Source organism: Haemaphysalis longicornis, unplaced genomic scaffold (assembly GCF_048455015.1).
Source record: "Haemaphysalis longicornis isolate Haplotype H1 unplaced genomic scaffold, Haemaphysalis longicornis Haplotype H1 scaffold_2, whole genome shotgun sequence".
Taxonomy (NCBI): Eukaryota; Metazoa; Arthropoda; class Arachnida; order Ixodida; family Ixodidae; genus Haemaphysalis; species Haemaphysalis longicornis.
In genome coordinates, this window is record NW_027526295.1 from 188,501,634 (window position 1) to 188,525,661 (window position 24,028).

At 44.5% G+C, this 24,028-nt stretch overlaps 1 protein-coding gene across 2 annotated transcripts in view; it reads right to left on the reverse strand.

The window, feature by feature from the left end:
- Positions 1-24,028, reverse strand: part of LOC144169658 (sodium/potassium/calcium exchanger 4-like) — a 37,778-nt gene that overhangs the window by 4,575 nt on the left and 9,175 nt on the right. For both annotated transcript variants that reach the window (XM_077698925.1, XM_077698926.1), the window contains 6 exons: positions 7,722-7,805; positions 6,620-6,726; positions 5,148-5,248; positions 3,057-3,147; positions 2,688-2,892; positions 497-730 (listed from right to left, as the gene is read on the reverse strand). In XM_077698925.1, the coding sequence (XP_077555051.1) occupies positions 497-730; positions 2,688-2,892; positions 3,057-3,147; positions 5,148-5,248; positions 6,620-6,726; positions 7,722-7,805 (822 nt within the window). The remainder of the gene's footprint in view (positions 1-496; positions 731-2,687; positions 2,893-3,056; positions 3,148-5,147; positions 5,249-6,619; positions 6,727-7,721; positions 7,806-24,028) is intronic.

Sequence of the window (24,028 nt, forward strand, 5' to 3'; positions counted from 1 at the left end):
TGTCTGTCTGTCTGTCTGTCTGTCTGTCTGTCTGTCTGTCTGTCTGTCTGTCTGTCTGTCTGTCTGTCTGTCTGTCTGTCCAACCAGCCGCCAGAACGGTTGTTGGTGAGCCTGCCCACTAGTGGTTTACTGACCCAACCAAAACTGATTGGCAAGTGATTGGTGAGGGGAAGGGGAGTGTAGCAAAGGAAGGAAAGTGGGAATAGATGAGGGGGAATTGTTGGGAAAAAGTGCAGCCGGAGTCGCACGAGGAGGAAAGGTCGGGAAAGGGCACTTGGGAAGTGGAAAATTTGATGACTAACAACGGATCTACTGGCGCAACATAAGGGCAGGCGGTAGTATTCCCGGAGAAACTCATGCTACCGTAGACGACTAACAGCTTATGACGACGCGCACTTCTGCTATGATCCCCGCTATAGTAATGCAAGTTTATTAGAAGTGGAAGCATGGCCGCAAGTTATGGTAAATGCAAGTGGTGGTTTTGCGTTTCACACACCGATGACGGTGACCATCCAAACGCTGAAGTAGGAGAGGAGTCCAACCCAGGCGATGGCGGCAACGAAGGTAACGGCGAACCACCTGCGCAGAGGTGACCTTCGACAGTCGGGAATGGTTAGGCTCATTAGGAACAGGCAGGGCCAGACAAGCAGCCAGCAGAGCAGGCAGGGCCCACCACCTCCTCCGGGCGCCGACCACACGTCGAACATTTCACCACCCTCCATCTTGCGGACTGCACGAAGTCACATGGTTGGAAACAAAGTTTGAAATTACGGCGAGTACAGGTACGACAGCAAGAAGTACAATCAAAACGATACGATACCACTGCAGCGAGGGAAGAATTTATGTTTTAAATGCGACGTTTCGCTTTCGATCGTGCAATACAGAATCACTCAAGAAAATGTTATAAAACCAGTGCTCGTTCATCGTACGAGAACGCAGTTTACATTGCTAGTACCGTCACGTCGCAATAAAAGAACATTTTACATTCAATATTTATAAAAATATACGGTAAATTTATTTCTAGAATTGGAAAAAGAAAGACACATTGACAAAATATGTGTGTCAAAAGAGACACAACATATGCCGATTTTTTCGGAAAACGGAAATCATTGCTGCTCCACCCGGATGCCCGTGACTTAATTTTGACTTAGGTTTTTTAATGTTCACTTGCGAAGCGTTATTTTGCTCCCGATGTATGCACACCAGTGATAGCGGCATGCTGAAGTAAGGAGCATACAAGGTAAAGTGTTTTTAACTACCGGCCCATGCGCGCCCTAAATGTTTTTTTTCTTTGAGTTTTATTGCTGAAAGTAGCACCAGAAGATAAGGTCGGTTGTTGTCCTCTATTCAGAAATTATTTAGAAACAACCTTTCGGTTTCGTCAATGATGGCTGATTCAGAGTTCTCTAATGGGAAAGAATTCTTTAACTATAGAGCCAGACGTAACAAGTGACGGTGCACTCACATGGTTGCCTGCATGCGCGCCTCGCCAATGAATACAGCCTATAAGTGGAGTTTGAGCCTCACCTATAGTTCAACAGGAACTTAACTACAAGCGCAATTGAGTTCTTGCGAAATCTACCTCCCCGACCACTAGCAATGATCGACATTTACAGTTGAGCCATTTCGATTTCATCTGCAGAGCAAATATCCTGAGTTCTCGGCTGGCAGCCATAATCGTCCAGCGCCATAGGAAGCAACATTCTCGTAGGGACACTCTGGCGCTATTTTTGTACAGAAACACCAATGCTTGGGAAATTAAATCTTCAACGATTTAGCCTTCTCTGCTGCCCCGGTGTACATCTATCGTTCTCTACAGTGAAGGCTTTTGTGACGTATTTCTGTGATCTCTTTCCTTGATATTTATCTCCAGCTGACAACTGGTTTTGAACACGGCAATGTAAAACAGTAGTGGGCTGAGCTCAACAGTTACTTCACGTAGAATACTTTACGCCACTGAAGATTTCTAACGTAAGGTAGACATTGATGGACGTACAAGTTCGGGGTTCACTTCTAACGTGCAACGCGGCTTTTGCAACTCGGCTTATTCAGCTAGTATTTGGCAGTTTGTTCAGAAGTAAAATCAAATTTATTGGAAGTAAATTGGCAGGTAATGAAGTAGTTATTTTCAACCAACCACTGATTTAAGGTATTCTTCACACTATTCGAGCATCCAGTATCAGAGTCATTCTTCACGTTATCTATTACGCACGCAAAAAAAGTGTATCACCTCAATTATTTCTCTAATGTCGTACCTGCTCCGGAGTGCTAACACAAAGCTATAGCATGGGAAGCAGTCGCGTTCGCCCTCTTCAAATTCTGTTGGTATATCTTAACTCATTTCATGACTTTTATTTCGTAGTGTGCAGTTCTGCCGTAACCGGAACTGCCAAATATTTTACCATTCTGCGCCATGGTTGCTCCAGAAGCGCAATTGCATGAAACAAGTACCACACTGCAAATTTGTCTGTTTCAGCAGCATAATAACTGAAGAGCAAATAAGGTAGAAAGAAACATGCACAATATTTTAGCATTGCCAGTTCAAAAGTACCTGCGGACGCTCCGATTAAAACATCCAAATTGACACATTGCGCTCCAAGGGCCTGTCTTCGAAACTGAAGGTTTAGGATGACATCAGCCCAATCTTATCAAACTATCCAGCCAAAACTATCGAAGGCCAGCCATACCGTGGCCACTGAGGATAATATTCTCATTTTCAGACACCGAGGAGCCATCCAGTGGCGACTCGCTCCCCGGACTGTCTCCGGTATCCTGGGCCTTTTCCATGTAGACGATCTTCTGGTCCGTGATAAGTGGCGTTCTCTCGTCGGGCGGCTTAAGCGTTGTCGAGCTGATTGTGATGAGGCGTCGAGACACTATCAACTTGTCGACCTGAGAGAACATGAGCCTTACCGTTACACACAGCTCCTACGAGATAAACAGGCGCGGCTTTTTAGTTGCATTCGCTTTAGGCGATATTCCGATGAAGATTTGGGGACCTTATGGTTTCTATAGTATTTCATTCAGTACCTTTGTAGTATGCGAGCTGAGCTCACCTTACGCTGAGACCACTTCGAAATGCGGGAATCAAATGACATGTAGACTATGTACATGATGAACATCAGCAACATGATTAACGCTTCCCACCTGAAAAAAAAAACGAAAGTTTTTGTTATAAACTATATGCTTGACGTAAATAGAAGGCGCTGTTGAAACTTGCAGGAGATTTCTTATGCCAGCGACAGCAGTATCAGCTTATAGAAACTATTGCAAGTAGGATTGGGCAAAAGACATCGAGAGATTCGGCACCACCTTGAAGTCAAATTAGATCTTTGAACTCATTGCGATAAGTCTCGTAGTTTGTTGCAGTCCGCTTGGACGTACGCTTGGACAAAGTTATTTTTCCCGTCCCTTAAGTAGTACAATATAGGCATGGTAGCTGACTTGTCGACATTGAAACCACCTCCCCATGCAGGCATAGCAATTTATTATGCAGTCTCTCGCAGCCTACTTTGGTTTTGGAGATAACATATAACGAAATATCATGAATGTAGACCTGACAATGCAGAGATAAAAAGAGTGCACTACGTCCTGCTTACTGTTCACGCCCTTTATTCGCGCGTGGATTTAGTACTGGATGTAATATTCCGACACTTCAACTTTTTTTGAATTTGGGACATCCCCGCAAGCAAATTAAAAAGCGTTGACAGTTTTTTGCAATGGCAGGAAACATTTAGTAGGAGTAATTAAATGAACCGAAAAATATATTTTAAGCATTACCCCGCCAACAAGACGCATCCATCGACACACACCCTTCCTGTGAGGGAGTGTAATGCACGTGAATATTCTCTCTCAATCTTGTTACCATAAATTAAAGTAGCCGCCTGCTCCACTGCGCAGGTTGGACACGCCGAAGAAAATATGCTAAGAAACGCTGGCGCATTTATCGCTTACTCGTGACACGTGATAACCTCTTTTATTACTCGGCCTTTCTTCAACACGTTATACACGCAAGACTGGTCATTCACTTACAAACGACGAACTCTATTGCGCATACTATCAGTGGATTCAAGGCAGGGCTATCCACGCAGGACATTCTTCGCCAAATTTCGAAAGAAATCATAACCCCAAGAAGCAACCTCAACACAGCAGCCTTCCTAGCACTCCATCTGAAAGCAAGCATTCGACAACGCATGCCACTCAGCCATTATTAGATGACTTCGTTCAGTAAACCCTGGTCATCGCGCATACAATTACATAAGGAGATTCCTAACCCCGTAGTACGGCCATCTTGCAGATTGGAGGAGTTACATCGGAAACGTAGAACTCCGCGATAAGGGGACCTCCCAAGGAGCGAATTCGAGGTAAAGGCTGGCACAATCTCTGGTTTCACTCTTTGTAGAGACACGTGTGTGAATTCAAGTGATGTCGCGTGGGCAGTTATTGTGGGAGTCATTTGAAGCTTTGCTTTCCAACCACCTTCATAGCGTGGTTGGAGCAAATTGTTTTAGTACCAATATTACGCCAACTAACCCCGTAAATGTGTCTAGTCACTAAAGCTTTCTTCTTACAAGCGAAACACCTCCACAGCTACGTGGGCAAGAAGTTTAGGCATGCCACTCTCTGGTTTCAACAACCCAGTAAACATTAACTTGCCACTGAATACGCAGCGTAACCGGTGTACTTGCATGTATCTACGTCCTAATGGATCCTTTAAAGTTCCACTAACGAGTTGTTGCAATCCTTACGTTAAGGTTTTCCATTGGACAAAACAAATTTTGAGAGCATGTTTGGGCATTTAAGGCCGCTCGCACTTGATTGACTTCGAATGAAAAAGTTGCGTTAAACGCTATCTGCCCGTCGGGGTCTATTAGACCTTCCAATTCTGCGCGCCACCAGATGACCTAAGCTTGCTACCGGGCTGACCTCTCTAGTTTTAAGAGTTCCTTTCAGTGACGCCAACGAACACGCTGATTTATGGGTACCTGAAACACTGATTGGCAGAAGACATACGACATTCATGTCACAATCAAATTTATGCTCACCGCTAGGTTGTTTGCTCCGCTTGTTACAGGATGTTGAGTCAATCACGCAAAAAGCACACTATTCTTTGAGTGTTTTTTTTTTCATGGTGGGCGGTCACTTACCAAGCGACGCTGTTGTCCCAGACGAAAACCACCAGGGCCAGGACAGTGACGGCGAACATGAGGCAGTCTCTGGTCACCGGGTGCCAACTGATGTGCACCGTCTGAGGAAAGAATGCCAACTAAGTTTAAAAGAATGTCTTCCGGCTGTCTTTTCACCTAAAATCTCAAGCGCGGCGTGCTGTTGAAGCACGCATGCGCAGTTAGTGAAGCCTCCTAAACGCAAACGGATAGAACCCATGATAACGGCCAGTCTTTAATGATACCGCCAGGTAAAAGACTGCTATCCTTAACAGTGATGCTGTTTAAGCTGGTGTTGGGCTAGCGAACGTGCGCAGGAAAACCTCGCCGAGCGATGACGTCATCACACACGCCGGCACCGCTTAACCGTGGCTTTGCCCGCCGTGCTCCGGTGGGACTCGTGTCGCCACCTATCGGAGGCGCAATACAACTGGTACAAGCGCGGCGGTGAACATGCGCCACGACGGGGCGCGATACAACAGGTGCAAGCCCGGCTTTGTAAATGCGTCGCAAAGTGGCTCGCTCTGCCGCTTGCTGCGACGATGGGTGCGGTTTTGACAGTGCAAAGAGAAGAATAATGCCAACATGAAACGCGTCAAAAGGCCGAGAAGTGATAATGTTAATCAACTTATTTATTAGCGTCCAACATGCCGCGCCATACAAGCCGAAAAGAGGCCGCCCGACGAGTTCAAATATTTTGAGCAAACGCTCGTACCGCTGCGCCCACCGCTACTCTCGGAGACTTACTGCAAAGGCGATGAGCACGCGTACATTAATGATTGCGTTCATTGCTCTTTAAGTGGTCAAGGACGACATCACGCAGAAAACTTGAACAAGTCTCAAAGCATAACCACGCAGAAAACTTGGCTGAGTCTCCCAGCATAACCACGTTTAAATTTAGCCGAACCATTAATAAGATCGGTGGGTCTACTAGCTTCGCTGTTTGCCCATCTTCGCACCACTATAGTGCGAAACTGCCGCAATGTCTTTTGCTCCCTAGCCGACATAAGTACAATTAAGTCCGTGCGATACTTTTTCCGGGTACACACAGCTTTTTAGACGAACAAAGTTGTAGGATCCAGTAGCAACAATGTGTTCTTCTCAGATATGGGCTCTTTTTTTTCTTTGTTGATAGAGTGTTTCCGTTGTAAACGTAGTGTAGTGAACCGATTAACCAGCATTGAATAAGAGGGTGTTTTCAGGCAAAGTGATGTGGCGTGTGTCATCTTAGATTTATTACCACATCCATATATATAGATTTGCCTAGGGACAGGTGCTAGGGAATAGGTTTGCCCTTTTTATTGTAGTTTTGATTCGGAACATCGCCATGATATTACAGTAAGAATTATATTTGTTAAAATAAAAAGGGATTTATATTTCAATACAAATAATTACTGCGCGCTACAGCCTCCACAAATTCTGTGTAAAAGCGTCGGAGACCTTCTCGGCTGTACCTTTCTCCAGACGATGAGTCCAATTACACCGGTGACTCCAACTATGTTGAAGACCGCCGAGCCAAGTACTGTGCTCACTCCGATGTCGCCTTCACTCACAAATGAACCTTTTTGCCGGAGAAAAACAGAAAAAGAAAGTAATAATACACAAAACGCGTTATTTTTTCTTGCGTAGAAGCTTCTGTAGCCTTAGCGTGCTGGTATGAATGGCGGGAATGCTACTGATTTTTGTATCAAAGTACTGCTGAAGGATTATATTTGCTACCTTATATTTTTACCTTATCAGAGTTCTACATTTTGCACGTTTCCAATGCGAAAGGCTTGAAAAGCAAGTAAATGGTTCTATAGAGAGAAGAGCTCACTGCTACATTTCTGTAAAACTAAAAAAAAAAAACACTGCTAACTAGCTTTCCCTCAGTTTTTAGCCAACTTTAAACTTCGCCATTCAGTATTCACCTCTGTGCACCTAACCCCGACCTCGGGCACAACTGAAGATAACGCCTTAACCATTTTAAGGATGCGTTAGGAAAGAATTTTAGTAGACTGAATGTGCATCTACGTGAGCGCGATTTGCGTGGTCTTCTTCTTGACTTTGATGTTGCCTTACCTATAATTTTCTGATCTAAGTTGTACTACCCCCCCCCCCCCCCCCCCACTGTAATGCCTCAGGCGCTGTGGGTACTGTGTAAATAAGTAAATAAATACATCCCTTCCATTTTGAGAAACGGTATTTACTTTTAGGTATCTAAAATTTTTGCGACAAGTTGCTGCAAAGAGTTGCGTACAGATAGCCACCTTTTATATGACGGAGTGTTCAGACTGACCTCCTGTTTTAGAACGACATTAGACGGTTGGTCTCCATAATTCGTGCGACATATATCCTAGTATTCGACGTATACCTTCTAGGTCCTAGTAAAGTTTCGGTTTGTTTACAACTTCGTCGTGCGAAGTATAGCCGAATATATATTTAAATTCATGTCCGGGTTTGCACGAATTTCAAGCGAACAAACTCAGTAAGCTGGCAGCAGTGATGGAAGAGCTCAGACAGAAGTGGTCAACGAAAGTTGGCTGCATGTTTTTCTTCCCTAGTTTATGCACTTACCGAACACCGATGAGAACAGTTCTGGCGCTGATGTCCCCATGGCCATGAAGGTTGCTCCGGCAACGTCACTGGGGACTTTAAAGTCTGCAAGAGATAACAAAGGGGTGCTAATCCAACGCCACAGCACCTTCTGCGAAGTGTGGGTTGAAAACATGCAGTAAAACAGCGGCAATTCTTTAGAGAGGACGACGATGACGACGATGACGACAAAGACGACTACTACGTCTATGACGATGGGGAGGAGGACGTCCTCGTCTTTTACTGAAAGCATCCACTTGGAATCAGGGGGACGGCATATAAAATTTCGGCGTTATAAGGGACTTATTCACTATTGCTTATCTTTCTTTCAACGCCGACATATTTCGTTTCAGCTTGTGTCTTCGCGTTATGGAGGCGACGTTCATTGATCGGTTGGTCCCCTGCTTTTTCGCCCTCAATACACTAATCGCTCTTTGCTAGTACCTACTGTAGACCAGCTAATGATTCCCTAAACGGGTAAACCCAGTGCCTCAGGAAGATTGATATCCCCCCCCCCCCCCCAAATTTGTACTAGATGACAGTTTGAAATTGCAATAATACGTGCTGAATTGCTTCGGTATCTTCTCCACAGCTTACACAGGTGTCATCCTGTGGCGAGTGTTTGGTCACATAGGTCCTTGTCCTGAAGCAGCCAGCCCCGGTCCCAAAAACCAACGCAATCCCCTTCACATTAGCGCAAAAGTTCTGATTCCTGACCGTTCGTTCATCGGCTTTATAGACTTGATAGCTCCAATTGAATGGTCGCCACGTGGCGTCCAGCACGAGCAAATGCCTCATCGGGTCTTGTTGCTTTCTTTCAGCACCGTAAGGAGCAATGCTCATTTTTGATCGCGATTGGGCGATGGTTGTGACAACGCCACTGGGATGACCGATGAAAATTGCGGGCACCTATGAATCTTGCTAAGATTAAAATTTCGGCTAGTTGGTTCAACATGAACCCGACTATATCGCGGAAAAACGGGCACAAGAACAAGAGAGGAAACATACGCAGCGTTTCCTATGTCCCCATTTGTAGCGTGAGCTACACTGGCCGAGGTTGAGCAGTTTCGCGTTGCTCCTGGAGAGCCGTGATGCGCATGCGCGAGGATCAGTAACGTCTCACGGCGCGCAGCTGGCGCGCCTGATCCGCCGCCTCCGCCGCGACTGGACTGGACTGGACTGGATTGGATTCGATTGAATTGAACTGGACTGGACTGGACTGGACTGGACTGGATTGGACTGCATTGGATTGAATTGAATTGGATTGAATTGGATTGGATTGGATTTGATTGGGTTGGAAATCGTTTTAGCAGCAGTAAGCATGACAATCAGCAAATCCTAGACAACCAGGAAACCTAAAAATTACCTGCTGAACCTTAGCTCACGCTACGTATATCATGAATAGCCGAGCTAAGCCACTGCTAATTTTTCTTTGTTCTGGAGTTCATTTATCTGCACTGTAGTCATGATCGTTTTTAAATACTTGTTACGGCTCACATGAGTGTAGTCGCGGTAGAGATTCACGGGGGACTTTTTCTCCGTATTTTGACTGGAGTTCATAAACGGCGAGCCTTGGAGACCATTGTGAATAACGAGTTGTTTTCAGAACAGAAAAAAAAACATTGGCACAGCTTCCACTAGCGGTGCAAGGCTAGAGAAACAGCAAAGCTGGTGGCCCCTCTCCCTTCGTCAGAGATTCGGCTGTTGTACCTCACATGGATTTCCAAACTTGCCGCAGAAATTTCTCCATGACTGGAAGGCCCAGATCATTTTGTAAGCAGGCTTTCAGATCTCGCCCAAAGTAGACCGCGTTAGCACGCGCTATAACCCTTCGGCAACCGGCTTCGCGAACTAGGCGTCCGTAGCCCAATCTCCGCGTCTGTGCTCCCCACTCCAGGCGCGAACGTACGTGAACTGGAGAGTAGAATAGTACGCGATAGATCACACCATGCACGCTCGGCAGAGTGTTATCGATGGTTGGGCTGGTCGACTCCGGGCGCTCTTCACGAGGCGCACGGTCACGCGCACTCGGTATTTTTTGCAAGCTCCTCACCTGGCGCAAGATCACGCGCAAACCTCGCCGACGCCGGGCGCTCATTCCGATGTGCACGCTCATGTGTGCTCGGCCTTGTTTTTTGGTATTAATGAGTAGCATTCTTTGCCGGGCACCCCCACAGCCAGGACCATGTAACGCCCTGCATTTCGCGAAACCTCCACCTTGAATCGCTACAATAGCGTAAATATAGATAACTTGCGTAACAGAATTTTGATAAACAGAAATAAGAACACGGAGAAAAAATAGGAAATGTGGCGAACCGTGTAACGCCCGGCCTTTCCAGGAAAATTCAGATATCGCGGAAGTTAAACCTTTAATCGCAATATAGTGTAGATAGAGATAATTGGTCTAACAAATTTAAAACAAACGAAAAAAAGAAAACCAGAATGATTGGATGGAACTGAAAAAGGCGAACCGTGTAACGCCCGGCATTTCCCCGGAAATGCACATTTCGCGAAAGTTCCACCTTTAATCGTTATAATAGCGTAAATGGAGATTATTTTTCGGGTAGAATGTACAAAAACCCAAAAATGTGGCTGTAAAGAACTCCTACTCTAGGCAAGCGGCATAGGACGGCTACGCATTACTAGAAAATGTTCTGAATGTTCGCAATTTTTTTATGGTAACGCTATACGGTGGAACTAAAAGCCTAAACAGCTCTGCTGTTACAAATTGGTGGTTTGCTATAAACACTACGCGGTAGATCAGTAACCCAGTTTCCAGAAAACAGTCATTTGCTTATCTATCAATGTAGAAATCTTGCTCAGCACGTCTTCGCACCGGTTGGTCTAATATAATGAGTTCACTTTAGTCCTGCGTGCCTTAAATGCATCCTGCTTTTTTTTCTATGGCTGCATGGATGTCCACGTTAAGCATTAATTACACTATACGTTATGAAAGCACGCTGCGAATGTGGCTTGAGATTTCATCGCTTGGAACGAACCTCAGGCACGAGCCGGAATGTTTAAACTGCCTTAGCAAAAACCGATATGCTTGTGAGCGATATTGGAGATGGATACTTAAAGCCTTTTTGGCAGATGTGCAGCTTCGATCGTGCTGAATTTGTGACGGTGGGTGGGACTGTATTCCCAGAAAGCATTGCGGACTCGTAGTGGCAGTGCTACGTAAGGTGAAACCTCGTTATAACACAGTCCGCGGGACAAATGACTGGCTTCCTTACAAGCGACACTTCGTTAGAAGCAGGGCAACCAGCTCTTTATGCACTGCAGAGAGCCTGTGAAGAACTTCGTATAAAGTGCGATTATAAATAAAGCGATTTTGTTAAAAAGGTTTACCCTAGTTCTGGGAGTTTCAGCTTTAGCGTGTAGTCTTGGGGACTCCAAACATTACAATAACGACGGGGTGGGAATTCGTGATACGATTCAACATTTTTTTAATCAGTCTAAACGGTTGGATTATTTGTGCGGTCTTTTTTATACGTGGTCATAATCGGATTCAGTCCATGCTCGTGCTCAGGGGTGAACAGCGGAAAAAAATAAGAACGAATTGTTACTCGAAACCCGAAGTTCTTAATGGCCGACCGCTTACCGTCAAGCCAGCCATGCGTGTTGCAAACTTGCATTCTATACCCTCTCCTCTGTTTTCTCCTTCTCTCCTTTCCTAGCCTCTAACTATGAACACGGCATTGTTAGTCCGCACTCTGTCCTGTCCTCGTTTGTTCGTTTTTCCGAGCTGCTCCCTCCGGCGCAATTTTCGTCAGGGTCAGGCTCTAAACAGCGTGAAGCGGAGTTAAAACCATGAGGTACAGTTACGAAGGTTCCCTGACAATGATTGCGACTACAGGTACGTGTCCTAATGAGGCAAGCGCACGTGTGAGAGTTTGTTAAAGCACATGGTGCGGAAGCTGGTTGTCACTGCAATCTGGCGCATTTAATGAGCGCTTTGAATCTCTAATCCCCAGTGCGCTACCATAATCCCGGACTTACCGGAGAATGTCGTTACCAACCAGCTGTACTTTGATAATTCCCTGGTTGAACTAACTTGCAACTCCTGGAAGGCATTTCCAAATCGTTCGATTTAACCATCACGAAGCCCTGGCGAGAATGGTAACACGTCCTCGACAGCCTCAATTATTATCTCTGGCGTTTTCCCGCTCTACAAGTGGTAGCTGCTTAGAACTCCGTTACCAACGCAGTTTCGCCTCACGGGATTCATTAATTATGCAAGCGCGAGAAGCTTGCGCCACCATTAGTTTTTTTTTTTTCTGGGGCTCTAAACTTTACACGCGTTCGCAGTAGGACTTGAATCCCCTCCGCGGATTCGGGAAGGCTTGAGCGTTTATGCTCAATGTATGGGTTCTAGGCTCTTACAGCTTTATGTGCGCGGAGAAAGAGGAGCAAAATGTCGAAGAAATTTCGCGAGATGTTAGATACTGTTCGTTTATTCAACTGCTTTTGTACACTTTAACAAACCCCTGCCAGCAAACCAGAAAGTTATCCGCTACACGAATCCCCTCAAATGTTATGGTTATCTGCAGGACCGTAAAACTGGGAGTGGCACTTTTACAACTGAAGTCCCGCTTCCTGGCTATTTAATGTGGGCAGTGTCGGAGGTTTCTACTTGCAGGTCCGTTTTCTTAACAGCAGTATACTTTTATAGCTTGGCGCATCAGCTGGCTTTTGTTTCAGATGAGTATGTAACACACCAGTTAGAGCACGTTTCGGCGAACAGTAAAAAGAGATCCACTTCGGAACGACTTGTTACGGAGCCTTAAGTCACTGCACTACAAACAGCGAAAAATTCTAGAACATCGAATTCATGTTACCTTCCTAGTTAGTTCTATCTCGCACATGTGGCACCAACAGGTCATGCATTGTACGCACGTTTAACCCACTGTGGCTCAATTGAATGGTCGTTTCAATTGTCCGCTGTTCCCATCAATATTCTGGCAACCACAACGTTCAATCGTCCACAAGACAGCGCACACATAACATGGCTTGAGCTGGTTTACATGGATACATGCCACAAGCCATGTCTCATACCGTCGCTGGAACAGGTGTTAAACCCCCTAGTGAAAATATGGGCTTGGGCAATGAGAAACCTGTGATGTTAACATTCATCCTCGTCCTTCTCCTCCCCCCCACCCCCCTCATACTCAGATGGCCTAAACCATCATAATAATATTCGGCATAATCATTACCCCCACCAGCAGCATCATGAGTCATACATTGCATCTCGAAGGCCCATCTCATATAATTACAGCCTGCCCTATCCTGCGTTATTAAAGACGATAGTCTTTCTTGGGCTACTTAAACCAAGAAATTTTGGTCTGTCTGTATGTCTGTATGTCTGTCTGTCTGTCCGTCTGTCTGTCTGTGACTCGATTCAGCCACCCGGCCAAAGCAAAAACAATGCCTGCACAATAGTCTTATATAGTCACAGCTAAATCTACCCGTCTATGTCCGGTGTAATGTTCATACTTGTCAACATTGTTGAAGAAAAAGAAGCCATTACGCGAATATGAGACAACAAATCTATGCTTCTGGCGCCATTTTAAGAAATCAACCAGCAACAGTTACGCAAGGTTCCACTAGATAGGTTCCACGTTCTGTTTGCAACGCACGTGGAGTAGGGAAACGCGGCTCTATAAACGTTGAAGTAGGGCGCCTCGATTAACGCGCGTCTTCGCCGTACGGCAGCGTTCGCATCGACACATCCGGTTTAGAGCAGTGGAACCCGGGAAATTTAAAATGATTTATGCAAACCTTTGGCGTCTTTACCTTGGGAGGAGCGCGACGCAAGAGGAACAACTAGAGAGGTGAGCGGGAAAGCGAAGGGAGGCATTTACTTCGCAAAAGCCGATAAAGTCTGTCGTCTTTTTACGGCATTTGCAACGAAAGGAGCAGATAAGCGGCCAATTTTTTTAATCTGTGCTCTGCACCGAATGCTCCACCCTACACACCCGCCCCCGTTTTCATACCTCCAAATTTTTGTTGCCATCATCCTTCTTTCCAGGAAAATTTAAACCAGTGTCGAGCCGGAACGGAAATCATACACCTATTTTCGCCCGGAGCCGGAACTGTACCGGAAACGCATTTTTTTTTTCGTCATTTTGGAACTGAACTTGAACCGGAACAAATCGAAGGAACCGTTCCGAACCGGTTCCAGGGCTTCAAAACTGTAATTTATAGTTTTCGATTAAGGTGCCGTAACTTGCGTCTGAGCATATGTTTACCACTCGCCCGACAGCACCATGAAATATGTTGCACACTCTGTAATGACACAATAACCCACCAGGTTCTCTTCTTATTACTACCCTAAATTTAATGTAAAGTTGTCGTATATACTATCACTTTGCGTGAGATACTGCCCATCTGCAACAATTTACTTTTGCATTTAGAATAAGTTAAGTTGGACCGTATATTCCGAGGCTGCATATCACGGATTATTCTTCATGGTTTCTATCTGCACGGTATTTAACAATGTTTGAACTTTTCAATGTGTTGTTAATTTGAATGCATCCCTGCCGCCTTGTGAGGCCTTCAGGGACGCCATCAACAATAAATTTATATCTTCCACGGAAGAAAAGAAAACTATTTTGGGCAATTTTCTAAGTTATCTTATGGGCATAGAACTAATTTTCGGCTGAGGTACTTGGCGACCCCTAATATAAGTAGTCGTTGTGTTGGTTGACTACGTTCTCGAAGCATTCAGGATTTACAAAAAAGTTGAAATAAGTGTTGTGCGGTCCCTTTAAGTTGGCCAAGACGAAACATTTCCATAAAGAAACCTACAATATGACTTTGTTTTTGTACCGACGTGACAGAGAAATAAAAACCAAGCACAAAAGTAGCGGGAAAACCACTCATACTTTTTTTTTTCGGAAAACATTTGAACTCGTTCGAACCGGTTCGAAGCGGTTCGAATCGGAACGGAATGGTGCTCTGGAACCGATCCCGGAACCGAACCCGAAAGGCTTGAATCCGAACCTGAACCGAACCAGAAACAATACCGCTTCCTCACCCTTATTTAAACAGTTCTTTCAAACTGCTTAGTAAGGCAGCAAGTTTCGGCTCCGTAACTTGCCAACTGAAAGGCTCATTGGTTGCAGTAAGCTATCTTGTATGGCGACAGGGAGGACGCACTGGTCATTACATGAACGCGCCTGAGGAATCTCCCAAATCCCGCCGTAATTAATCACACCTGACAACTTGCTTAAGACGAACTGAATATGCCTCCTTAAAAAACTTGTTGTTCAGCGATCCCTAGCTACGCGAACGGCATCTTCCGAGGAAGGGTTCACTGTTCGTACTTCGCAGTGCCGACCAATGGTATCGCCCTCCCTGACATTTTTCGGGCGATAGCAGACCTGAGTTGCAGCCGTTTTTTTTATACAGGGTCCGCGCGCGATATTTGCCGCATCGCTCAGAACCAGTCGGGCTTGTTGGTTCATGTCAAATGTTTACAGAGCAGACCCACGAAAGACGAAGAAGAACGTTACACCACAAGCGCTTCTGGTGTAACGTTCTTGGTCGTTCGTGTGTCTGCGCTGTAAACATTTTCCGCATCGCACTGTGCCAATGGTCCCTCACGCCTGGCTTCCACGTCTTTTATCTACGTGGCATTATACACCCCCCCCCCCCCCAATTGTTTAGGGGCGTGAAAAAAATATGTATTTCATGTATTCTTCGAAAAATATGGCAAATCGAACAAAACACGATTCCGCACATATAAGACCACAGAGCAAGCACTGTTAGTTGTTAAAGACAAAATAATAGATACTATTGAAAACAAAAAATTTCGCATGGCATTTGATTGCGTACACCATGAGACCCTTCTTAAGAAACTTTGTAACTATGGGGTTCGAGGTATTGCTTTGAACCTATTGCGGAGTTATCTGAGTAATAGGTCCCAATATGTTCGAACAAATAACATATCCTCTGATATACAGGTGGTTAAGCATGGTGTCCCACAGTGATCAGTACTATGGCCGCTATAATTCATTACATATATCAGTGACCTAGCCGGCATACATAACTCTCCCGGTCTGGTAATGTACGCTGATAACACTAATCTTTTCTGCTCATTTCTGTTCATTAACGGCGCTTCAAAATATAGTCAATGCTTATTTTATCAACCTTAGTGATTGGTTACACAAGAATAAGCTTAGTTTAAATACAAGTGAAACGAAATGTTATTTTCAGGCCTATCAACACCGTGGAAACAAATTGTATACATATTCATTATGACAGTATAACAATCAATCAGGTTTCTTGCCAGAAATTTGTCGGTGTGTAGTTTAATGAAAATCTTTCGTGGTCTGTTCATATTCCCAAACGTCCTTCTGAACTAAGTAAAATTGTTGGCCTATTTTATAGGATTTCTAACCTACGGCCTGTTTGGTTAAAAATGTCTATGTATAATGCCCTGTTTTTTTTTCAAGACTTCCTTATTGTAATCTTGTTTGGGGTACGACCACGTCTTCCAATTACCAAAAATTACTTGTCCTGCAAAAAAGAGCCTTGTGGGATATTGAGGGATATTATGGTGCACCACGAAACTTACGTACGCAACCATTGTTTTTTAAACACTCCATATTAAAAGCCGACCAAGTGTATTATCTGTGGCTTCTTCAATACATTCACCAGGATCGCTTGTACTCTGTTCCTGATAGCAACATAGGTTACAATCTTCGCGTGGTAAAACTAAGAGTTCCGCGAACGCGAAAAAATTATGGTGAACAAAAACTGAGTTGTCAAGTACCCAACGCCCTAAACAAATTCTCCTTTGCTGCTGAGTTTTTTCTATCTGGAAACATGTAAAAAAAACAGACCAAACAACATATGATTGAAGGTGAAATTCTAATGTAAAAATGCAATTTACCGTCTTCGATATATATGCGTATGTGTATGTATGTGTGTACGTGGATGTAAGTGTATATATCTATGTTTCTGTTTTTCACACAAGTACTTGAGTCGAATGATTTACTTTATTTCATTCGTATGTACGAAGTTGTACTTTTACATGTATCAGTTTGTGTTTGCCCATGATTGTACACATGTTTTGTATTCTAGTAAGTGTTACTGCTTATATATTAGTTTTGTATTTTGATTGCTGCCCCTTCTATGTATTAAGTGTTTTTGCGTTTGTATCTGTACTGCTTAGAGGCTTAGGGTACGGAGGCCTCGTCAGGCTTAACCGCCTTTTGCCTCGGTCCGCTCTTTTCTATGAAAAGAAAATAAACTTCACTTCATTTCACTTCACATCTACATACTTCTGAGGGCGAAATCCTTAGATGTCTCATTAAACGCGAAAAGTGACCGTAGTTGCTGGCGACTACATGAATGAAACCAAACTACGGCCGCTTAAAAAAATAAGCAAGAAATATACATAGAAACTTATTTGAGTTTGAATGGGGTGCGAACCCGGGTCTTTAAAAGCCACAGCAAAGTGTAATAACTACAGCCGTGTGCCGTGCCAGGATAGAACCGGATGCGTGCCGCATGAAAGGTGAACGTCACGGTACCGCAAAGACGATGCAACAGTGAAGAAGAATTTATTAATCGCCGGCTTTCACTTTCAAATCCCTTAAAAAAATGAAGTGCCCGATAAATTTTTCCGTTAACACTGAAACGAGTAAACTTTTTACACGCTGCATCACAAACGTACAAGCAGAGCTTCCACTCCCAAAATCTGCGCACGATTTCACGTCAAGGCATTCGTTTCAGAAAGCGTTGCCCTCGCTGCAAATTGGTCATATCACAACAAATTTCCCCGGAAAAGCCATGCTTGCCTTTTTCAATATTATCCTGAGTAAAAACCAAAAACAAAAAGAAAATTTTCTTTTTTTCCTAATGCTTTTTTCTTCAACCGCTCACATCTTTACCCCCCAAGGCCTCTCTACGCTGCCTCTGAGAGTTTGCGCGGTTCTTTTGTAGGTGAGAGAAAACAAAGAAATCGAGGTCATGGTATCGACTCCCAGAGGCGACAGGTGTTTAATTGTTCTGGTAAATGTAAACAACGAAAATGCCCGTGGGAATAAGAATTAGCTGCGTGTAAAGTGTGTCCAGCATGACCTACCTTGATACATGTTGGTCTATGATCATAAAAACTGTTGGTCTAAGTTGATAAAAGTGCAGTTCTGATTCACGAATATTTCTGCGGCTCCTGATAAAGGGTGTGAACTGACCATGGTCAGGAAAGTAACGCCTAGTCGTTTTTATACCTCAAACACGTATTTCACAGCGCTGAATATTTTGTCCTCTTCAACATCGTGCTCGGATCGGGTTAATCGCGCGCCGCGACAGCTGATTGGATAAGGCGTTGGGCACCTGAAGTGTAGTGCGCAGGTTCAATCCTGGCCCCGGCGTCCATTTTTATGATATAGGCGTAACACGAAAACGCCCACGTGTCATGATTTCGGCACACGTATAGATGACCACACTATCTAAATAAATACGTACCCCTCTACTGCAGGCTGCCTCATATCCCTAAATAAATACGTACTCCTCCACTACAGGGTGCATCATAGCCTAAGTGCAGCTTCAGCCCATTTAACACCGAAAATTTGAATCAATGATGGTTATTAAAAAACAGTGGTATGAATAGGTATCTAAGTTTACTACGTTTCCATGGTGCACGATTACCCTTAACTCGTTCATTTGGCTTCAGGTTGGAATTCAAAATATCTGGATAATGCGACCCCAATCCAAGGGTTCATGTTGAAAAGATTAGTGGGATCTCTACGCTACAGTTACAGATATCACTGATAAAAATTCTGTCTACGAAAACACTGGGTGGAGAGTCAGCAAAGTTCAAAAAAACTGCTTACGGGCGAAGCTTCCAGGCGTCGTTCTCTTGTATATTAACGACATTTCAAATCTTCAGGGCACAGAAAAACGTTTATTGTATGCAGACGACAGAAACGTGTTCTTCTCTGGTATGCATATTCAAGACCTCTATAAAAAAGCGAATCATTGGTTGGTAAATTTAGGTGTTTGGCTCAGATCAAATGGGTTAGAATTAAATGTAGATAAAACAAAATACCTCGTATTCAGACCAAATGGGACACAAATTCCTACAAACCTGATGTTAAACTATAATAACAGTAGCATCTTACAGTCTGAGACAATTTGTTTCCTTGGTGTAACATTTCATGAAAACCTTTCGTGGACACCACGCATAACTTCCCTTAGAAAAAACCTTTGTCGAGCTGTGGGTGCATTAAACCGGCTGAGATACTACTTGCCTACGAGTGTAAAACGTCAAGTTTATTACGCGCTTTTTCATTCGCGATTAAATATTGCTCTTTATTGTGGTCCACCACAACGCAAACAAACCTAAATAACCTTACAATACTTCAAAAACGAGCCATACCAGCAATTGCAAACCTAGACTATTCTACAAGCTGCGCAGCATACTTTAACAAACATGAAATACTACCAGTACGGCAACTTTACACCCAAAAATTATCCCTAGAAGTACTCCGCCAGTATAATACTAACTAAATATTGTTTGAGTTGAACTATCATGTACATAGAAGTCCGTATGAACTGAGAACGTGCTTGATAGAACAATGCCGTTCCCGGACAGGCTATGGGGATCAAAGTTTAAAATGGCAGATTCCTCACCTCCTCAACTAGTAACCTGATATTCTTGACATCATTCGATATCGTAGCCCAAACAAAGTATCTAAAGTTATGAAAGAAACATTGTTGAGGCAAATAAAAATTACCGGTGACAGCAGTTGTTAGCGCTCTAACTTTGTCACTTTCCAGTGCCTGAAGGATGTGTGCATTGTGATTGCTTTGTTTCTTGTTTTGTTGGTTTCACCCGCCGCGGTGGCTCAGTGGCTAAGGCGTTGCGCTGCTGAGCTCGAGGTCCCGGGTTCGATTGCCGGCCGCGGCGGCCGCTTTTCTGATGGAGGCGAAAGGCAAAAACGCCCGTGTGTACGCGATTTCGGCGCACGTTAAAGATCCCCAGGTGGTCGAAATTAATCCGGAGCCCTCCACTACGGCGCGCCTCATCGCCTGCGTTGCGTCGGCGCGTTAAACCCCAAAATCAATCATTGTTTTGTTGGTTTCGATATCAGTTGTGTGTTCATATTTTTGGTCTGGTATGATTACGCCAGTGTGCACCTTTTATTTTATTTTGGCGAACGGATGTAACTCGCTTTTTGTTATTTTTTGCTTTGTTTGTTTATTTTTGTTATCTTCTTCCTCTAATTGTTGTTCATTGTTGTTCCTTCTGATCCCGCTTCTCCTCTGATTGTTACGGGTGGCAGGGCCCGTCAGGCAGTTTTGTTTGCCTTTTGCCATGCCATCCAATGCAGTTTTGAATTGTCTAAAATAAATGGATACAACAACAACAACATGTTGAGATAGTTCCTAAAATACCGAGCTGACGCACCCTGCGATACCGCTACACTCCAAAATGCTGTTAACCGATAAGGGAGCTTCTTTACAAAGTGGTTGGAATCGCAGGATGCCTATTTGATTTGATTGATTCTAGGGTTTAACGCGCCCACGCAACGCAGGCGATAAGGCGCTCCGTAGTGGAGGACTCTGGAATACTTTTGACCACCTGGGGAATTTTAACGTGCCCCGATATCTCGTACACGCAGGCGTTTCGCAAGATGCCTAGGTACTATCGTGGCTGTTGCCATGTAATAACATTTGTTTGCCTCTTGGTTTGAATCAAATTTTCCCCATTTCTTTCTATGCGGTACACTTAGTGGTGAAAGCAATGCTAATGATATAATTTCGCACGATGCAATACCCTCCGCAGCTGATTTAGCATAAGCCTTCTTTTCGTCTTTCAATGCTGTGCACATTTTCTTTGCCTTTTGTAAGGTTATCAACATTTTCTTCGCTCTTGAGTGAATGGCTCACTTTATATTAAACAAGGGTACAGGCTTCCCCCTCATACGCAGCAGCCTCTCCCATTCGTGTAGTAAACACACTTGACCAGCGACAACAAGACAAGGCTGCACCAAAGACACTCATTTGTGTTTTACGTCTCGCACACAGATTCACGAACACAGACGCTGGAGCGCTGTGAACATGTTTATTCGTCATTGTCTTGTTTACACTGGTCATGCGTATTGACGTCAAGACGAACTAATTTTCACAAAAGCGGTTGTTTGTTACCGGACCTAAATGCAACGCTGTTAAAGCTATTTTATAACAGATTATACATGTCATGTGGGGGCAGTTTACGGCCACAAGTACTTAAAAATTATCTGGCAGGTCCGACTAATATTAGGGTGACAACGTTGTATTTGGCTCCTATTGAATTGAAACACTCAATTTGATGTGGCATTCCTACGAAAACTTCATTTATTTACTGTGAAGAATGGTACGCCGAAGTGTTGGCGGAAAATACATTGACCATATGCGACGGGGCTTCAAGAACACTACAACTATGCGTGAGGTGCACGTGAGTCTTCTTGGCGGCATTAGCAGCTCTCTTCGAATTCTTCCGATGGATCATTTTCTTGTGCACGCCTGAAGCACTCACTGATTAAGCAAGCTCTCCGTTATCTTGTCATGAATTTCCAAATTCTTCACAAGAAGACTTGCCATTTCTTCCTCTTCTTCACCTTAATGAAGTGTGTTGTACCCACAGTGCGTAGAGGCGATTGTACAAAGGTATTTAGTTGAGTGATAAAAGGCTAAATATGGGAGTAAAATACAAGAAAAACCAGGTTTACTTCGTAGGGGCAATGGAGAAGGGATGAAATCATTGTTTCACATCTCTTAGTTTTATTTCCTTCCCTTCTCCTTTTCTTCCCTCTGACGTCGACGTCTGGACATAGATCTTTCGCCGGTCTCTTAATTGCCGTCCGAATGCATAATAAGCCACCTAAGAAAAGCAAAAAAAAAAAACTTCTAAACAGCCCAATTAGAACGGCTATTTAAAAGCAAAACGGGAAGACACATTCTGCAGTCACTAGGAATCCGAAGTGGAAGTTCACTCCCAAATGAAGTTGACCTCCCACACGAATGGCGAAAATACATTCGCATCCCCCCACTACCAAGGAATATGGATCCAGAGCTAAATGTGGAAAGAAGACAAGGTAGAGTACGAGCCCTTGACAAACGTTTCCGAACCCATTGTGAGCCACGGGAGATTGTCTACGTTGACGCAGCCGACTACTACAACGGCGGCTCTTGTCTCAACGTCATGGCAATTGCAGTCGTCAGCAATGTCGGCGTCACGGTGACGTCATCATCCACACCGGCCAAACATCCCACTCAGGGAGAGGGAATGGTCATATCCCTTGCTATAAATTCTACCCGCGCAACCACAATCATAAGCGACTCGAAGTCGGCCATTCTTAACTTCTCGAAAGGCAGGATCTCCCCTGCAGCAGCCTCGTTGTTAGAGAAGTCCCCTAACCAAAGAAAAATTCTTTTGATGTGGACTCCGGCCCACTGCGGCCTACAGGGGAATGAACTCGCCCACGCAACCGCTCGAGCTCATGTCAACCGAGCTGTGTTGCCTACGACACCACCACAACCACCATCATCCCCACACAAGACGTCGCAGGAAAGCCAAGAACAAGCACACGTTATTAAATCTCACAAAGACAAGGTTATAATAAATCACTACAGGTTATCCAGGTGCAAATATCCACCGGCCCACCACACTCTTTCCAGGAAAGAGGCAGTCACGTGGCGACGGTTGCAGACGAACACTTTTCCGAGCCCTGTTTCTCTCAACCGCTGCTACCCAGACCTTTACTCAAACCTCTGCACTTTATGCAACAGCAGATCCGACCTACACCACATGACATGGTCCTGCCATAAGATCCAAAAAAATACGAATGGCTATAATAGCAAATCCGATATAGATACACTTAGAAGCTACAAAATTAAGACTGCAGAACAATGGGAGACTGTTCTGCTCAGCTCCACACCGGAGGCACAACTGACAGCAGTCCGGATGGCCGAAGCCGCCACGAGTATCCAAGGAATCCTGGCTGACGGATGAGGGAGGGAGACCGTCCAAGTCGTCTACCCCTCAGAACCCATCTCGGTCATCAAATAAAGTCATCGCTCTTCCTAATTCCAAAACACCCACTCAACCGTCCGAACTGTCATGCCGACTGTCCAGCTGTCCGAATTATGCCTTTCTGAAACTATAATGGAGAATACGGCTCCAAACGAAAAAAATGTATGTATGCAAAAATGTATGTACGCAAAAAACACAGATACTAGGGGAAGAAAATGACAGGACGACGCCGCCCTGTCATTTTTTTCTGTTAGTGTCTGTGTTCTTACGCTGTTGCTCGAACATGTTGAACCAATACCAACTCGCCCAAATGTGGATCCCTCGGTATGTATTACGCCATTCTTAGTTGGACTGTAAAACAGCCTGTATTGCCTACGAAGGGATGGCAAACAACCACCCTCTCCCAAATGACCAATTTATGGCTCCGGTTTAACACAACAGGCACCAAACGAACATAAACTTGACCCAATAAACTACGCCGAGCAAAAATACGGAATAAGCTGGCCATCAATATTAAGAATAGCCCTAATTTCTTTCGCGCGTTAAACAATCTTGCCGGAGATTATTAACCTCTATTGTATAGCCTGTGATTAATAACCTCTAGATATTTCCAATTATTTTTCTGTATGTCTTCGTGGTGATAGCCATTAATCATGTAGATTTTGTGTGAGCCGAATTGCATTCGCACTTTTATAATACGCGCATATTTTTACATTAATCATGTATTGGGAGGAGCACATGTTTGGATTCCACGAAAAGCAGCGGCCGCGAAGTACTGTAGCACCACCTTGTGAAAGCGCGGGTGGTTTTGGGACACTGGACGTGCCGCCTACATTATCTGCCCGCATCTTTTTCAGGTCGCACGAACCAATACGTTCTTGAAAAAACTGAGAGGGCGAATGTTGTCGTTGGGTGGCGTGCGCCGACCCTTTTTAATTAAAATCTACCTCGTGAGCGACAGGATCTGCGGTCACTGCAGCACAGAGGGCTAAATGTGTGAGCGGCAATAAAGCGTGAGCGTGCTTTAAAGAGGTTTTCTTACATCTGCCTGAGCGAGAAAATGTTGACCAAGTCTGTCTGTCTGTCTGTCTGTCTGTCTGTCTGTCTGTCTGTCTGTCTGTCTGTTAATCGATTCAGCCGTCGGGCCAAAAGTTGAAAGAATGATTCAAGAAGTTAACATGTCAAAACCTGCAGCAAATTACCAAAACTGGTGGCATGCATCATGCATGTCATCCTGGCTCAGCAAAAAGAAAATATT